Here is an 18,251-nt window from a genome sequence, read left to right as displayed (position 1 = left end):
TGGAAGCCTAATTTTAGATCTCAGCCGGTCACCAATGCATACCGTCCAGTACTGCACGGAGGAGATTATCAAAAAAGGCTGATGCGTTTTTACAGTATATACGTGACGGTATTTACTTAGCTTCACATCTTGGATATTCCCTCCTGAAGTGCATCCGAGAGACCGTGCCAATTCAGCGCAAAAAGGGGAAACAAAGTAATATTATGAAGAACTCTGCACGTTCAGCTTGAGAAAGCTGAGTAGCTAGTGAGCAACCATAGGAAATAAGCTGATGGCATGAGTCCAAATCTTACAGGACAGGTGTCTAATCATACAATTTAAACATACGCACATGCAGAGTATTAATTGGCACCCAAGTCGGCAATTTCACAAGGGAGGCCAAGAATTTAATCAACCATGGGAAATAAACTAACCTCGTGCTTAGAAATTACTCCTACTGAACATGATTGAAATACAGTGTGCTAATGATAAGTAGTAGTGTCGTGCGAGTCGTGTTTGTTCTACAACAAATAGCAGCTTTTGTCTCAACAATTTGCAGACAAAGAGGAGCACAAGTAATTAGAACACGCACTTGGGGTTGGAGAAACCCCTCCTCTGCTTGCCAAAAACTTCTCGAGCTTCTTCACCTTTGTAAAATCGTTTTCCAAGAAGCTCAGATTCCTATCCCAGCCAATGAAATGACTACTCAATCCATCAAAATCAGGCTCTTGAGTATCCCACTACCTGCCATTGCCCACTAAATGCAGATGACAGTACTTTTGTACTTCATGGATGTTAAGGGAGATGAGAATGTGGGTAATTACGAGGCGTTCAGGTGGTACTTTAATGGGAACAATGTGAATCCCTTACATACATTCCAGCACATTTGAAACCATAATTAAATCCCTATCAAGAAAATATATTTTGCCAAAAGGTGAACTAGAATCTTACTTCAAAACGCAATAAAACATTTTATGATACATAGAAGAGTTTAGTTCAGAATTTGCACCAAATGATTGTGCAGGATAAATCTATGACACAGTGATAGATTTTTACCCTGCATGTTTTCCTTCCCAATTACTACTTGACCATGACTTCTGACAGTCAGCTTGGCTAGCGATGGACTAGTGTGGAAGAGCTCCTTGTGTGCCACAGGACTGTTCACTGGTGACAGCAACGGAACGTACAGAGCAGTAAAAAGAGGTTTTGCGAGCAGAACATGCTGCTGACTAGAACTGGTAGAGAGTGTGTTTTATTTGTCAATCTGAATTATCTACTCAGTATTTTTGGATGATGCTTTTGGAAAGCAAATATGACGCTGCAAGCTATCAGGTAACATCTTGAAAAAAACAGCCCAAAGTTCTGCCATCTTATCAACCAGTGTCTTTCCCTTCAATAATTTAGAAAGCATTGATTATAGAGCATCAGAACGACTGAAAAACTGAGAAGGCATTCCCTCAGATATTTCCTCTAGCCATTCAAGATCAAACAAGATTTATGCTCCTTTTTTTTTCCTCCACAAAATTCATCACCAAATGCTAATAGCAAGAGTGAAGTTTTTATATCAAAATATCTTGTCATCACTGAGGTCAAGGGGCACGTTCTTTGCATCACAACAGCAGGATTCAGCTCAAAACTTACAGGAAAACTATATTATACATATGTAGAAGATTCAAGCAGTTCCTACAGAGATTTGTACTTAAATATCCATTCGGAAGTAGCATTTTAAAAATTGTGCATGCAAATTATTCTCAAACCACAGCACCAATACATTAAGTTGGAAGTTCTGTGTGTTTGAGGTTTCAGTTCAAACTGTTAATCGTGAGGAGAGCAAACCTAGTTGTCAGCTTTCATTACTTCATGTGTAATCACCATTGAAGACACAGAAGTTCATAAATCACATCAGATTCTTAAACGATTTGAAATTGTTTTGAAAGCATAGATTTTTTTCCCCCTAGTTTGATAAAATAGGAATGGTGAAAATGAAGAGTTTGCCCAGCTAAGGACTAAAGCCAAGTTTGACAGCAGTTCCGGTGTTCGTATCTGAGATAGACTACTTTTAAAATGGAGAGAAAGAATAAAAAGGAGAGGCACAACAATAACAGCCCTGAACGCATCTAAAACAAAATAGCTTTCAGTTGATGTGCAACTATATGATTATATTCCCACCATCAGTCAAATCCAGCCCCTTCTGCAGATGTTTATTCTTTTCTCTCCTGTTTGGTTATTATGGTTCATTATGTTGAGGGACTGAGCTGATTGAAATGTTCATTGAGATGACTGCTGCAGTAAAATGCATAAAAGAAAAAAAAAAAAAGGAATGCAGGGAGGGCAGGAGGAGAGGGAGCTTTTTATAACTCAGTAGCACTGATTGCTGCATCAGAAACAGTGCGAAAGAAAGGGCGGGGGGGAGGCTAAATACATGGCTTTTTAAAACAACAATAAATCATACGCCATATATAGGCCAAAAATGAAAGAGGCTCTGTGTTCCGATGTAAACTTCTGGCAAGACCTGGTTTGTTGTCAGGTTCCCAGACACAAAATAGACACTCTGTTCACTTAGCATGAAGCCCTGCAAGAAGCAGGGAGCTCCGGAGACTCTTGGCTCTTCTCGAGTCTCATTAGGTCTGCATATTAATGACTTGCAGCAATATAAAGGGGCCCTGTAGCAGCCTCCTCTTCCCCTGGTGCCTGGGTTTCCCATCGTTAAGGGCACAGTGACTATAGCAGCAAGAAAATAGAGGACGTTAACAGAGCACGCGGGCGAGGCAGCACTGCTATAGCAGTACCAAGGCCCTTGCCCTCATATCTTCTAAGACGGGGGTCAGGGGGCGAAAAATGGACAACTGGAGAGATTCTGGCAGTATTTTGTATGATACACTTGTAGCAAATCGTTATACATGATGGAGTGCAGAGGAAACAAGAGGAAAGAAATCTCTGTGTTGAATCAAGGCGTACCAGACCTGTGGAGGCTGTGGTAGGGGAGGAAGCACGAGCATTTCTGGCTAAAATGTGGTGCGAGGGTGAGAATGAATTCTAATGCATAGGCTCTAAACAAACGTCCCTTTCAGAAGAAAACTGGCAGTATGAGAGCAAAGACAGCAAGCCATACACATGGGAATAACACTGCCATGTATATATTTTCTAGGTGATTCAGATCATAGCCTTTTAAAGCATTTCTTTCTTTTGTCGGGACTGAAAGAAACGTACTTAAGAATAACTTAGCCTTATTAACATGGAGATCACTTATACTACATGCTGCCTCAATTTGAATTAAAAAAAACAGTCCTCAAAACATGCTAAGGTATTACACATTCAGAGCACCCGATGTGTCTCCACTGATCCCCAGCAGAAATCCTCGCAGTCTGGCCGTCATTCAATTACTGGGCTCATTCTTTCCCTTGGGAACTCCCCCTGCACTTCACACTGCCATGCCAGCTGAAGTGCCTACTAAGCAAAATTGCCTAACGCTTTGAAATCCTGCAAATTTGCCGTTGGAGAAAAAAAATAGAAATAAAATAAAAAAAATTTTACACTGTAAAACGTACCAAAAACTTTGTTTTAATGTGCGGTAAGTTTTGCTACAGCAAATGGTGCAGAGCAACATACCAGCCCTCCCCCAACCAAAGGAATAAAATAAACTCTGCCCTGTGGATGAAAGGGCTTCCGAATTGTCTCCTTGCCCAGGTAACCGTGGTATCAAGCTGATTGAAACCCAGCCTCCCATACAATATGCTCACATTATTTATGCCACTCTTGCATTATATTCCTATGAGTAACTGTTCTTCCTCGTCTCCCTACTTAAAGATCTACTATTTCCATTCTCTTATCAGACTTACCAGAGGATTGACCTCGATTAGTGGCATCATGATCACTGTCTCCTTGCTCACTGTCTCCATGACCACTGTCCTTAGAGCTTACTATGTCTGCTTCCTGGAATGCAGAACTAGACACAGAAACATCTTTACATTAGAATAAACATGAAAGAGGAACTCATAAAACATTCTTCTGCCATCACATGGCCAAACACGGTGCTGCATTCACCCCCTCCTGCCTGCTGCACTGCTTCTGCGGAGGGGTTCTGGCCACCAAACTGGCATGGTCAGACCTTGGTACTCTAGCCGAAACGGACAGTACGCATTATTACTCCACCTGGTTTTCATGTCGTTGGTCTAAATAATTCGGTGGCATTTACTTAAGCTGGATAGATTTTTAACTCAGAGAGACCAATGTTTTCTGGAAGACCCTACAGAAGCATTCATGAGTATTTAGAGCACGTTTTGGTCTAATACAAACTGAGATTTTGTTCTCTTTTCAGTCGGTTTTGAAACCGGTTCAGAAAAGCCGTAATGCAAACTCATTTAGTCCACAGCGTTTTATTTAATACGTCTACATACGTTCCATTTCCCATTGCTTTGCTACTATTTCACATCTGCAGCAAACCCATTTCTGCACCCCATTCAGACTCACTAAAGCATGCGTTAGGAAAACAAGGCTGAGGAGCTCATACCTGTTTACTCGTCGGGGTCTGTCAACTAGATAACTGAGCTCAGCACGCTGATGTTTCGTCTAGGAAAAAAGAAAATAGCGGGAAATATTTTAACTCTTGATATTTCTGTAACCCAGCATCAGAAAATACACCAGAGCAGCTCACCATACTCACTATAAATGGTAATGTTTAGCTGCAAGTAGGCCTACACAATCTGTTTCTAGGCTGGAAGGGAAAAAATCCCAGCTCTTATTCGCACAGATGGGAAGGCATGAGGGATTTTTTTTTTTTTCCTGAGTTTTTTGGGATGAGATTCTGACACGTTTTCTCACAGTGCATGCTGTCGAGCATCACAAGGACTCCCACAAAAATCAACACAACTATTTCTAGAGTTGTGTACTACTTAGTCTGAGAAAAAAAAAAAACAAAAAACTTATTGTAATCTAGTTTTCAGCCTGTTTTTAATTCCAGTGTACAAAAATAGGGGGAGACAGTACAGTTACTGTACCCTAAGGAAGAAAACACATTGAGATACCCTCAAGTCCTTAAAAAGGCAAGAGAAAACAAGAGTTTTATAGCCATTTTGAGGAAAGGTCAATCTTACAAGCCAATATTAGACATTTTACCGCAAAACTTAACGCTTTAGAAAACGTCATTCAAACCACCTTTGCCAGACTGGACAGGATGCAGCTTTCAGCATGTGTGTTAGGAGAGAACGTGTTGTTTTCATTCGTGCGCAGGCAGAGAGGTGCTGAGAGGATGTGTGAGCTAACTTGGTAGCAAATGATTACCGGGAGTATTACGGCATGGCGTATGCCTTGATAGAAATTCTCTACACACTAGATAACACAATATAGGCAACATGTTTAACATTAAGTCTCTGCGTGTAATTTCATGGAAACTCTTGATGCTTCCCTTTGACAACTCAGCTTTGGGTTATAAAGAGCTGTTCAGACAGAGTAAAGTCAAGTCAATTAATAAACCCTAATTCACAAATTAATTAAAGTTCCTGCTAACTGTAGAGATTGTCACAGTCCCAGAGGGGGGTTCCCCCAAAGCCTTACTTGCACATGCAAAGACTGCAGGAAGGAAAAAAATAAGAAAAAAAAAGACACAGTTGTAAAATGTCACTTCAGAAAACCCTGTGATTACACCTCATGTCATTACAGGACTGTCAGCTGCAGCGACTCTGCGAAAAGCAGTATCCACCCCCCACAAAAAACCCCAAAACCCCCAAATAAAATCACCCCAAACCAAAACAGAGGCGATCCGCTTGAGGCTAAGGGCTCGGGAGGGTCTCTGTGCCCTGGTGCTGCCCGGCCAGGGCCAGCTTCGTCCACAGGCACCGGCGGGGGGGACACGGGACGGGGGGGAACGGACGGGGCACACGCTCGGCTCCCAGTTGGTGGGAGCCAGGGCTGGCCGGGGAGGGGGGGCTGCCCCGCACTCACCTCGCCCGCCGCTGGAGCATCCCAAATATTAGAGGGCAACGAGGGGCGGTGTGGGGGGATAACGGGGGGGCGGGGGGCGGGGGGCGGGCGGCCGGGCCTTACCTCGCTGGACAAAATGCTGCCGTTGGAGATGATGTCGGGCTGCTGGTCGGCGTAGCCGGTGACGATGGCCCCGCAGGGGTTGTGCTCGGCGTCGGTGCTGCGGGAGGGGCTGCAGGGCTTGAGGAACATCAGGTCGGTCTTGGCGGACTCGGGGGTGAGGCAGACCTGGTAGCAGTAGTTCTGGTTGTGGTGGTGGGAGCCGAAGCTGCCCGACTCCTCCACCGGCACCTGCGCCGGGTTGCTGGGCACGTTGGAGCTCTGCACCAGCATGATGTCCGACTTGCTGAGCTTCTTCTTGCGGGCCCGCGCCTGCCGGCTGCAGCAGGGGCAGCAGCAGCAGCAGCCCAGGCAGCAGTCGCTGGCCAGGCAGGTGTAGATGTTGAGCTTCTTCTCCTTCTGGCAGCGCACGGCCAGGACGATCATGGCCAGCAGGAAGATGAAGGAGACGGAGCCCAGGGCGATGATGAGGATGAGGGTGAGGTCGAGCGAGGTGTCCCCCCCGGAGCGGCTGGGGCGATGCTCGCCGGAGCCGCCGCCGCCGCCGCCTCCCCCCGCGCCCGCCCCCGCTCCCAGGCCGCCGCCGCCGCCGGGCCGCTCGGCCGCCCCGTCCACCAGCACCACCTGGATGGCGGCGGTGGAGGAGAGGGGCGGCTGCCCGTGGTCGCGCACCTCGATGACCAGCTCGTAGGGGCGCTGGGGGTCGCGCTTGGCCGGCACCCGGCGGGCCGTCCGCAGCTCGCCGGTGCGCCAGTCCATGCGGAAGAGGCTGGCCTCGTTGCCCCGCAGGATGCTGTAGGTGAGGCGGGCGTTCTCCCCGTCGTCGGCGTCCACCGCCGCCACCCGGCTCACCAGGTAGCCCGGCTCGGCGCCGCGGGGCAGCGCCTCCCGGGCCGGGGTGCCGTTGCGGCCGGGCAGGGGGCTGACGATGGCGGGGGCGTTGTCGTTCTGGTCCACCACGACGATGTTGACGGTGGCGTTGCCGGCCAGCGGCTGGGGCTCCTCGCCGGCGTCGCGGGCCTCCACCTGGAAGCTGAACTCCTTGAGCTGCTCGTAGTCGAAGGAGCGGAGGGCGTAGAGGAAGCCGTTCTCGGAGTTGATGGAGACGTAGGTGAAGACGGACATGCCCTGGATCTGGCTCTCCAGGATGGAGTAGGCGAGCTGGGCGTTGGCGCCCTGGTCCCTGTCGGTGGCGCTGACGGCGTAGATGTAGGCGCCGGGGACGTTGTTCTCGCTCACGTAGACCTGGTAGACGGGCTGGCTGAAGCGCGGCGCGTTGTCGTTCACGTCGCTCACCCGCACCTGGATGGACTTGCTGGTGCTCAGCGGCGGCTGGCCGCGGTCGCGGGCCACCACCGTGAGGGTGTAGGCGTCGCCGCCCGGCTGCTCGCGGTCCAGCGGCCCCTCGGTGACGATGGTGTAGTAGTTCTTGAAGGAGCTCTTGAGGCGGAACGGCGCGTCCCCCTGCAGCAGCTCGCACTGCACCTGCCCGTTCTCCTCCGAGTCGCGGTCCGAGACGCTGAAGAGGGCCACCACCGTGCCCGGCGCCGCCGCCTCGCTCACCGCCTCCTTGACGGTGGAGAAGCTGATCTCGGGCGCGTTGTCGTTGGCGTCCAGCACCCGCACCAGCACCTTGCAGTGGGCCGGCACGGCGTTGGGCCCCAGGTCCTTGGCTTGCACGTACACCTGGTAGACGCTGCTCTCCTCGTAGTCCAGCTCGCCGCTCACCTCCAGCCGCCCGGTGCGCGGCGCGATGCCGAAGAGCTCCCGGGCGCGGGCCGAGATGTGGCTGCTGAAGGAGTAGATGACCTCGCCGTTCTGGCCCTCGTCCGGGTCGGTGGCGTTGAGCTGCAGCACCAGGGTGCCCGGCGGCGAGTTCTCCGGCAGCGACACGGTGTAGACGGGCTGCTCGAAGGCGGGGACGTTGTCGTTGGAGTCCAGCACCCTGATGGTGAGCAGGGCGGTGCCGGTGCGCTGCTGGGGCTGCCCGCCGTCCACGGCCGTCAGCACGTAGCGGTGCACCGCTTGCTGCTCCCGGTCCAGGGGCTTGTCCAGCACCAGCTCGGCGAAGCGGTTGCCGTCCCCCTGCGTCTGCACGTCGAGGGAGAAGTAGCTGTTGGGGGTGATCTCGTAGGTGCGCAGGGAGTTGGTGCCCACGTCGGGGTCGAAGGCGCTCTCCAGGGGGAAGCGGGTCCCCGGCGTCGCGCTCTCCGAGATCTCCACCGTCAGGTCGGGCTCCGGGAAGGAGGGCGGGTTGTCGTTGATGTCCAGCACCTCGATCTCCACCCGGAACAGCTCGAGGGGGTTCTCCAGGAAGACCTCCAGGTGCAGCAGGCAGGAGGGGCTCTGCTTGCAGATCTGCTCCCGGTCGATCTTCTCGTTCACGTAGAGCACCCCGGTTTCCAGGTTGAGCTCCAGGTAAGGGCTGCGGGAGTTGGGCGCCGTCTGGAAGCGGCGAGCCGAAAGTTTTGTAATGTCCAAGCCCAGGTCCTCGGCGATATTCCCCACGAACGTGCCATGCTCCTGCTCTTCCTGCACCGTGTAATGGAGCTGGCAAAGGGCCCCCTCCACCATCCAGAGCAAGGCAAAGAGGAATAGCACAACCATCTCCAAATGGGGAAAGAGATCCCCCCTCCCCAACACCACCTCTTCCTCCTCTTCCAAAAGCCACCACCACCACCACCTCCTCCTCCGAAAATACACAGTACAGTGCGTGTGTGCCTGTGCGTGTCTGTCTGTCTATGTGTGTGTATGTCTGTCTGTGTGTGTCCGCGCCTGCGAGCGTGTGGAGAGAGAGGGATCAGGGGAGGGGGAAGGAAAGGGGAGGGGGAGAGGTTGATTTAGGGGGGGTGCTAGATATTATTTCTTCTGATTCATGTCAGGATTTTTTTCTCCCCCATCTCCCTCCTTTTTGTTACGAGTATTATTGTTTCACACGCTGACCAAATGAAGAAGACAGGCGTCCCCACTTCATCTGTGATCTTCGAAATAAATGGCCAACTAATAATAGCTATTAGCTGGATGTATCTAGAGATACACAGTAGCCCGCTTTTATTTATTCCGAGAGTCTTGGCACTGCACCGCGGCAGCAGCAGTGGCGGCGGAGGCAGCAGCAGCAGCAAATCCCAAGGAGGAAATTTTTATATTTCAAGATTGTCCTCGGTTTGTCTTCCTGGTGGGAGTCGGAGGGGTAGATGCTGCTGGAAGAGCCGGTGGACATGCCCTCTTTAGATGCAAAGAAAAAAAAGGCAGAAGATCGCGAAATTAAAAAAAAAAAATTATAACCCGCAAAAAGATTTCATATCAAAAAAAAAGGCAGAGAACAGCTTTGCTACCCAAAACTTTCATTCCCTGATTTCTCGGGGATTTTCTCTTTTTTTTTTTTTATTTAAAGATTTTTAGCTTTTCCTCTCTTCTATGAATAGTCTTTCCTTTTCTTCTTTTATTGCTATTATTATGTTCATCATCACCACCGCTCTGCTTTTTATGGATGTGCTGATCAGTTTGGTGGTTTTTTCCCCCCCCCCCCCGCTCTTTTGCTGCTTTTGCGTCTAGCCCCTCTCTGTCTGTCTGTCTGTCTGTCTCTGCTTGCTGCTGCTGCCGCCGCCGCTCGCCTCTCCCCGTCCCGGCTCCTCCGGTCCCCGCTCCCAGCTCCTCTGATCTCTGCCGGCAGTTTCTGAGCCGGCAGCGCTCGGCTTTTCTGTTTTTGCGCAGCCCTCGGCTCCTGCCAACCAATCAGCCGCCAGCAACGCCCCCGGGGGCGGCACCTCATTGGCCGAGGAGCACGTCAAGTAGGCTACGTCATGGGCAGGCAGGGATAGGCAGGCAGGCAGGGATAGGCAGGCAGGCAGGGATAGGCAGGCAGGCAGGCAGAATTGCCTGCCTGCCTGCCTGCCTGCCTGCCTGCCTGCCGCTCCATCATCCCTGCCAGCATCCCTGCCAGCCCCGGAGGATGGCTGTTGTCCGTTCCCCAACCCCCGCCTCCCGCCCCGGGCAGGGACATCACCGCTCGTCATCATCGCGCAACACACAAGGGGTAAAAACCGTAAACAACCCTCTTCCCCCGAGAGGGAGTTTCCACCCGCTGCTGATTTTCCTACCCTAGGCCGGGCGCAGGAACGTTTTCAGGAAAAAAAAAAAACCAAAAACCAAACCCAATCAACCATAAACAAGGGGAAATTTGAGATTATTTTCCTCCCACTCCCCCCACCCCCCCGCCCTCATGGGCTACCTCAGCTAATTAGTTTGTTTGGCGGTGGAGAAAGTGCAACTTTCCATCAATACGCCTGTACAGTGTTTCCAGCTCCGGCCAATTTAAAGTATCAATTTTTTTCCCCCTCCGATTTTACACTTTGGAATTTCCACGAACGTAACGGGAGACCGACGGGGGGGCGGCGAGGGAAGGGGGACAGCGGGCATGTCCGCTGTCGGTGGCCATTTGGGGCAGCGGAAGGGCATCTCCGGGGTGGGGGGGAATCAAGCCCACAGCCCCCGATTTGCTTATTTTCAGGCGAAAAGCCGCGATACCGGGTACGGGCTGCACCCTCGCTCCCCACGCCGGTAACGGCGCCGGAGGCTGCTCGGCTGCACCCAGCCGGCGTTCGCAGCCGCCACCGAGGCGGGGGCTGGCGACTTGCGGATTTTAGTAGCCCACCGCGGCGGGTGTATCCCCCTGCCTCACGCAGCAACAGGACGTTTTCCCTTTTCCCTCAGCCGGCTCCGTGCTGAATGAAGTCGATTCCAGCAATAGTGTCTATGGCACGGCAAGCGCTCGGCTGAGGCGGGCGATCGATGCCGGTGGCGGCGAAGCTCCGCCGGGGCTGAGAAGGGGGCTGAGCCCCGGGGATGAAATTTTTTTTTGGGGGGTTGGCTGTGTGTGTGTGTGGGGGTGTGTGTGTGGGGGGGTGTGTGTTCAGAGATTTAACTGCCGGCCGTGTTAGCGTCCCGGACCGTCCGCGGGCTTTTTACAGCTGAAGATCCGCCTCCGCAACTTCACGAAATGAGGAAAGTAGCAGTAAAAAGAATTCGATATTTGTAATTCTCGCCTCTTTTTTTTATTTTTTTTTTTTCAGAATATTAGTTTTTCTAAAAAGCAACGCAAAGCCGGTATGAGCAGCTTCTGCTTTGACCCCCATCTTTAATCCGCCAGCGAGCGGTGCCTTCCCCTTCCATGCATTTCAATAAACTCTATTGCTCAGACGCGTTTTCGGACTTCGCATTTCCCAATTTGCGCCTCTATTAAAAAAAAACAACCCAAAACCGCTCGCCTTTGAGCACCCTCCTAATCGCCCTCCCCGGGGACGGGGTCCCGGGGCCACCGGGCTCCCGGCCGCCGTCAGCCGAGGCCAAACCGAATCTCGACGTCACTCCGGGGGCCGGGGCGGTTCGTCAACCCTCCCCCCTCGCCAAGCGGGATACGGCGCACCGGCTGCGGGCGTCGCACCCCCGCCTCCCCCGGGCCACCTCCGAGCGGCGGACTCGGCGTCCGGGGCTGCCGGTCGCTCCCGCCCGGGGCTATCGGTCCCCCCGGTCCCCCCCGCCCGGGGCTACCGGTTCCCCCGGTCCCCACGGCCGGGGCTGTCGGTCCGCACGCGTGGGGGTCCCGGTTTCCCCCCGCCCGGTCCCCCCGGTCTCCCCGCCCCGCGTTGCCGGTCCCCGCGCAGGCGGTGGCGACCCCCGGGAGCGCGCGCCGGCCCCGCCCCGCCCCCCCCGCCGCCAGCGGCCGCACTTGCGGGGGAAGGGCGCCCCCCAGCGGCGGCAGAGGCGCACTGCGCCCCGGCAGCGGCACAGCCTCCGCTCGGCGCGGAGAGCGCGGGGCTGGCGGTCCCCCCCCCCCGCCCCGGCTCCCAGACCCCTTCTCCTGCCTCCCCTCGCCCACGGACCCCCCGCTTTCTCGCCCCCCTGCCCCGCGGGCAGCAAGCGGCTGCGGCGGCTTTGGAGCCCGGTGCAGCGGGCGGACGGTGCTGCCCTGACGCTGGGGGGGCGAGGCGGGAGAGCGGGAACCGTGTACGGGCGGGGGGGCGCCGGTGCTGCCGGCAGGGAAAGACCACCCCCAAATAGCATCGTGTCCTCCCCCCTCCTGCCCACCTCCCCGCGCTTGGAGCGGATCGAGGTAGCGCCGGCGGGTCGGTTTCGGTGGGTGTTTTCCAATAAAACAGATTTCGTCAGAAATTCCTCCCCCCTCCACCCCTCCGCCGCCTCGGCCGCCGCCGTTTTGCGTTGGATGCGGCCGGGGAGCTGCCGGCCGCGTCTCCCTCGCACGCAGGAGCGCCACCGTCCATCTTCCGCCCGCTGCCACCAACTTCGAGCACCCGCGGCGGAGTTGGTGTCCTCCCGGCGCTTCCCTGCGTTATCCTGCCGGTAACGGGGCGGCCGCTTCCCGGGATTCGCCGGCACCCGAAGCAGCCCGTCTCCCAACCCGCCCCGCCGCCGCAGCCCCGGGAACGGCGATCTCCCTTCCCTCCCGGGCGGCCGAACCCGGGGGGACCCCCCTCCCGGCCCGGGGCCGCGACCGAACCCGCCCCCGGGGACCGGAGGTAAGGGGGGGGTGGTGGGGTGCGGGCTGCCCCCGATCCCCCCCCCTCTTTCCACCATTTTGTGGGTTCCTCCCCGGCATATTCAGCCCCGAGCGCGGAAGGGGAAGGGGGGGTGTGGGGGCTGAATTAAAAGCGCCGATGATCAGAGCCATCCCTCTAATGCGAAATGACAAATCGCACTTAGGCGATACATGAACGAGAAAATGATTTATGGATTTTTCGCGACGGCCTGAGCAAATGAAGGCGACATGAATTATACATCCTAATGTGCAGTATATCATTTTCTAATAACACTGGTTTAGTTCTAATGCCGTACGCCGCTCTCTTCGATAGGGGGTATTGATTAAATAAAAAGTCCGAGGGCTGTCTTTAAACTGGACGCGGATCTTCTGCAGGCACCAGCTGAGGTTTATGTATTTACCTCTCGCTGGAGCAGAGGGCTATCATCGGACCCCTGACACCGCCGCGTTTAGTTTTTCCATCTGTCATCATTTAATTTGGCAGCTAACTTCGCCGAATGAAGACTAATCTTTCCTATCGCTGCATTTCGCTCCACGCTGCCATTTAGAAATGTAAATAGATGACATCAGGTTTGTAAACCCACCGTGCTGACGGGGATAACACCTGGGTAAGTCAAACCTCTCCTCCCTGCCAAAATCCTCACGTGCCCCTTTGTCACCCCATGTGCAAAGGGGCATTTTCTAGCAAGGAGAACACATGATAAATAATGCTCCTGCTCAACCAGAAGTTCCCCAAGCATCTCCATTTACCCAATCTCAGGGATTATCTTAAAGATAAAAAACTTCGCATTTAACTGACACGCCGGGAGAGTGAATCAACATGAAAACCCGAGTGCGTGTGTGTAAGGGGGGGAAGAGCTGCCAGATGGGGAGGGGACTTTGCCCCGGACTCAGCCTGCATCAGTGCCCCAAGGCCAGGGCTTCCCCTCTCCCACCGCCAAGTTCTTTTGCCCTTCATCACAGAGCAGCAGTGAAGTCATAGTGACATAAGCTATGAATATTCCCAATTATTTCAGTAGTTCCTCCTCAAAAATGACATTAAGAAGGACAAAGAAGGACCTTTCATGAAACAGTATGAAACAGAGATGTGGAAGATGGAAGTAAAGGATTAATGCATTCATTTTGCGTGGGTAAATCAGTGATTATTGGGGAAGAGGTAAGGAAACGCTTCATTTCTCATGACCCAAGTGTAGTATTTTCATTGTTCGGATACAAAAGGAGGAAAGGAAATGTCCGAATGCTGTGTTTTGGATTCAACAATCACTTTCCTAACCTGGACAATCATAGCTTTGGGTGTAGAAAGCCAATCCCCATTGTTTAGTTGAGTCACCAAAATGCTCTTCTGGTTCTATGTTAGGTTATCAGTCTTAGTTTTAGGCTGAGGAACATCGTGGCCTCTTGTCCTGTCTGGATGTTAAAAACACATTCTCCCCCATCTCCTAGATTATCATTACTTTGTTTAGTTTTAATTATCTAGGTTTAAAAAAAACCAAACAACCAAAAACCAACCATCAAAACCAAAACAACAAAATCTACCCAGGTTCTCCTTCAAGAGAATTAATAACAGCTCTTAGTGCAGGAAAGATTACTGGAATCAATGATGTGATTAGGATTGTAAATAAGAAGATGTCACCAGTAGAAAAAGCCTGCTTTGCTAACAGGAAGATGTGTACGTTTTACTGATAGGGCCGTAGGATGAAAATCCTGCTTCGAACAGAGGTCGATACAGAACAATTTCAGAAATTAACTAAGAGGCCTGATTAAGGTTATTTGTGTCAGAGGGAAAGGTTCACTGCCACCACTCCCTCAATGGATTTCTCTCTTAATTGCCAATGAGGAGACAAAACAGGAAGGCTAGACCATTTGGCTAATCGATAAAAAAAGCCTGCCTTCATGTTTGCCTGAGGAGCGCTCCTTGGGTCAGATCGATGTCGCAGCCACCAAAGTTCTCGCAGAGGTCACCAGTGACCAAGACATTTTCTGTTGGCTTTTAAGCAATGCTGGAGCCAAGCATCTGCCGCGAGGTTGCAAATGTAAGCAGAACTGGAGATGTGATGTTAATCATCATCCTCACGCTGCTGGGAGGACTCCTGGTGATAAAAACAACTTGTCATGTTTATGACCTTAGACAGCTGTTTTAATAAATGGAGATAAAGTATTACTTCATTACATGCTCTGTGCTGCACTAGTGATCAAATATGACGGAGCCTCTCCAGAAGGTGCTGGGAGTCTTTCTGAATAAGGATTGCTGTGGATGAACCACAGTCCAGAACAGAATTGCAGTGGCTGCAATGCTATAGAGGTTTTTTTAGGGCAGCTTCTGCTTCTTTTTCCTCGCCCCCAGGCATTCGTACAGATTTCAGGGAGACCACTCAAGCAGTAAGAGGCTGTTCAGTGTAAAACAGTAGATGGATGCAGCCCGTTGCTCTTATCCCACCTTCTCCATCTTTCAGAGTCTATCATAACATTCATTGCAAAAAAAAAAGAAAATAATCCCATCCTGTTTTAATGACTTGTGTTTTTAGCTAATTCAAGTTTGCATTGAAATAAATATAAGAAAACCCTGGTTTTTTCCCCACAGTTAAGATCTCAACACTTTCTAGCAATCAGGCCTTTTTACAGTGTCCAGGTGGGACAAGCCAAGGTTTTGGTCACTTCAAAACACTCATTTCTGTATGCGTGGCTTTACACCAACCAGCATACATTGGGCCCCATTCCTATAAGCTTGCCTTATGTCCCATTATTTTTAATCCATTAGTGGCAAATCTGACAATCGTGAACTTAACGCTTATTGTAGTGCTGCAGATGCATTATAAACCAATGAAAACGACTTCATACAAGGTGATCAGTCAAAAGTATATATTTCTTTTAATTTATCTGTTTACTTGCAGATGAGAGATGACATCCGTACCTCTCTTACCTCGCAGAAGATATTTCTTGACAAAATACTTTTCAGTAAGGCAAATTACTTATCATATACCTAGAATTTTCAGAAAGATAGTTTGCTCCATAGATAGGAACCTGGTATTGCATCAGCTGAGAAGCAAAATATTATCACATTTATCAAGACAGGCGTCATCAAGCCACTATTTTCTGTATAATTTTTTTTTTTTTTTTACAATATGGCTCAATCAGCTGCACCCATTTCTTTGAACTTCATCGAAATACAGTTGACCTGTATCTGAATTTAACAAATGCTGCTAAGCCTGAATGATTACTAGAGCAAATGAGGACTAAACTGCCGTGGAAAACTCCGGTTGCTTGAGACTGTTAAGCTTCTTATTATACACTCAAAGCCATAGGTAGATGGAGTTACTCATGATAAAGAAAATTGCGCTGTTGATTTTCTTTTGAACAGCAAGTTTAAGCCTTGAACTAAAGCACAGATTGTTTTGAGGTTCAGCTTGAAAGCAGTAGTTAAAAAATATAAAACTTTTATTCTTATCCTTATATTTATATATATACTTACATATATATAAATCCTAATACAAGGATTTATTCTTATCCTTATAATACTGTATGTGTAGTGCTTGGCAGAATAAATAAATAAATAAAAACCCCCTTAGATTGTTTGCCCAGAAGAATTTGCATTCTTGGGCATCAGCATTCTATCGATATATAATCTCCAGCATAAGTGTATTATCTGAGTCATCATACCAACTACACAGCAGATAACTATAGCACTGACTAGGAAGGGAAAGGAGGAAGATGGGAAAAAACGATGTTACAATTATGGAGTCGCTTGGAAAGAGAGTGCACATCTGTATTTTTTTGTAACTAATCTGGGTGGAGCTACTTTCACTACCAAAATTCAAGACCGCATCTTTCTATTTGAGTCTTCACATAATAAGAGCTGATACGCGGGTGCTTGCTTTTTCTCCTCACATTGCATCTGGCTGCTGTCAGCTTTTCCATAGTGTTACCCACCTCAGTTTGAGCGTTGAGGAAGTTCCATCTGGAAAGCAGTTCAGTCATGTATGGGGCAATAATCAAGGAAAACACATTATTTTGTCTATGCTAAAAGTATTGCAGCATTCAATTCAGAAGTTTTACCACCTCCACATTTTGTAAGAGTGACTTTAGCAGATGGAGGTCTCAAGAATGCTTTTCGCCACTCTCAGGAAGATACACCAGAGTGGTAAGTCCTCGAAAAGCCTCAGCTTACACACTCTCAGAAATTTATAAGTTGGTCCTTGAAAAATCTGTGCTAGCCATCTCCTCTCACAACTCCTGCTTAGTGGCCAGACCGCATGACAGAAACTGTGCAAGTTCATATGTTCCACACAATTGCTGTGGAGGATGAACACCATTTTTCTCAGAATAATTATTTCCAGGGTTCTGCAGGCTCCTCTATAGAGCTGGATATAAATTCAAAGCTTGGGTGCGCTTATCATCTGTACACTTACTACTCCCACTGGTGGTAGAGAAGCAGGAGAAAGTAGAAAAAGAAAAGCATACATATGGAACAACACATAGAATAGCAGAGAAAGGAGGTCACAAGTAGTGAAGTATGGAGAAATGACTATGAAAGTGTAAGTGCAGCAAAACAAATCATAAGAGAAAAAATTAAAAAAGCATTTAGACTTAAAAGCAAAAGCAATCAGACGATAACCACAAAGCTAACTGTCCTACCAGACTTCTCAGCAGCTTCCTAAGTTCCTGCAGCCTAACAACAAGAACAAAAAAAGCTGTTAAGAGTTCCCCTTCCCCTTTTATCAGCAGGCTTTACATATGCATATGGAAAGCTCACAACTGCCAGCTCTTACTTAATTAGGTGAAGTAGGAGTAGTCCCTGCTATAGATCTCAATGGTCCACACTCTATTCATTATGCAAGTTGGGGCCTGGTGTTGCTACAATTACAGTTTTTCAATTAAGAAATCAAACCAAAAGATTGTCTCTCTCCCCAGCAGTCAGTGCTAAACTGGGGGGTCTCTGGGGGCCATGCCGGCCCCGCGGCCACTGCCTCACACAGCTGCAAGGTCGCTCTCCTCAGCAGCATCTTGCAGCTAGGGGGGACAGGGATGATAACGCCTCGCCCAGCAAAACTTTGGGAAAATTATTAACAAAGTGTGCAAGCTGCATAATGAAGGCTTAAGAAATGTTTGATTGGAAAGCTCCTCATGTTGTTGCTTCCAATGAGTCTGTATGTTGTGGTGATCTGGTACTAAGAGGTCCCTCGCCACTGCCCATCAGTCCTGCAATTTGCTCATTGGAACGAGGGGCTCAAACGATACCGTATTGTTATTCTGGGACATGATCTTTTCCAAGAAGATGTTGCTTAATCAGCGTACACAAGGAGCAGTGTTGCTGCTGTTGAGCCAGAGCTGGTCAGTACCTGCAGGACTTACAGTACACAACATGTGAGGAAGGAAAAGAAAGATCTTGTAGTCAAACATGTTGCGTACCATATGCTGTTGTGTGTTAATGTATGTAACACATGCCCCAGTTCCTCCGTTTTAAGGAGGGCTATAACAGTATTGCCGAATACATTTTGGCATGAGTGGGTGAAGACTTGTGAAGCACTTGTGTATGATGAGCAGAGCTCCAGAGGTGATTACAGTTCTATTGGAAGTGGAGGGTCGGCACCACACGCACTAAAGAAGTCTGCAACCACATGTGACTGTCTCCCAACATGCCCACAACAAGCTGCTGAATCACACCTGCTTCTTTTAATAC

General features: G+C 50.2%; 1 protein-coding gene across 1 annotated transcript in view; it reads right to left on the bottom strand.

Moving 5' to 3' along the window:
* Positions 1-8,875, bottom strand: part of PCDH10 (protocadherin 10) — a 32,851-nt gene extending 23,976 nt beyond the window's left edge. The window contains exons 1-3 of the mRNA XM_054202813.1: positions 6,022-8,875; positions 4,490-4,548; positions 3,819-3,925 (exon numbers count right to left, since the gene is read on the bottom strand). Coding sequence (XP_054058788.1) covers positions 3,819-3,925; positions 4,490-4,548; positions 6,022-8,625 — 2,770 coding nt within the window. The 5' untranslated portion in view covers positions 8,626-8,875. The remainder of the gene's footprint in view (positions 1-3,818; positions 3,926-4,489; positions 4,549-6,021) is intronic.
* Between the last annotated feature and the right edge of the window lie 9,376 nt (positions 8,876-18,251).

The sequence above is a fragment of the Rissa tridactyla genome, chromosome 5 (genome assembly GCF_028500815.1).
Source record: "Rissa tridactyla isolate bRisTri1 chromosome 5, bRisTri1.patW.cur.20221130, whole genome shotgun sequence".
In the NCBI taxonomy this organism is placed as follows: Eukaryota; Metazoa; Chordata; class Aves; order Charadriiformes; family Laridae; genus Rissa; species Rissa tridactyla.
Note: the sequence above shows the minus strand (reverse complement) of the source record. Positions and strands in the feature narration are given on the sequence as shown.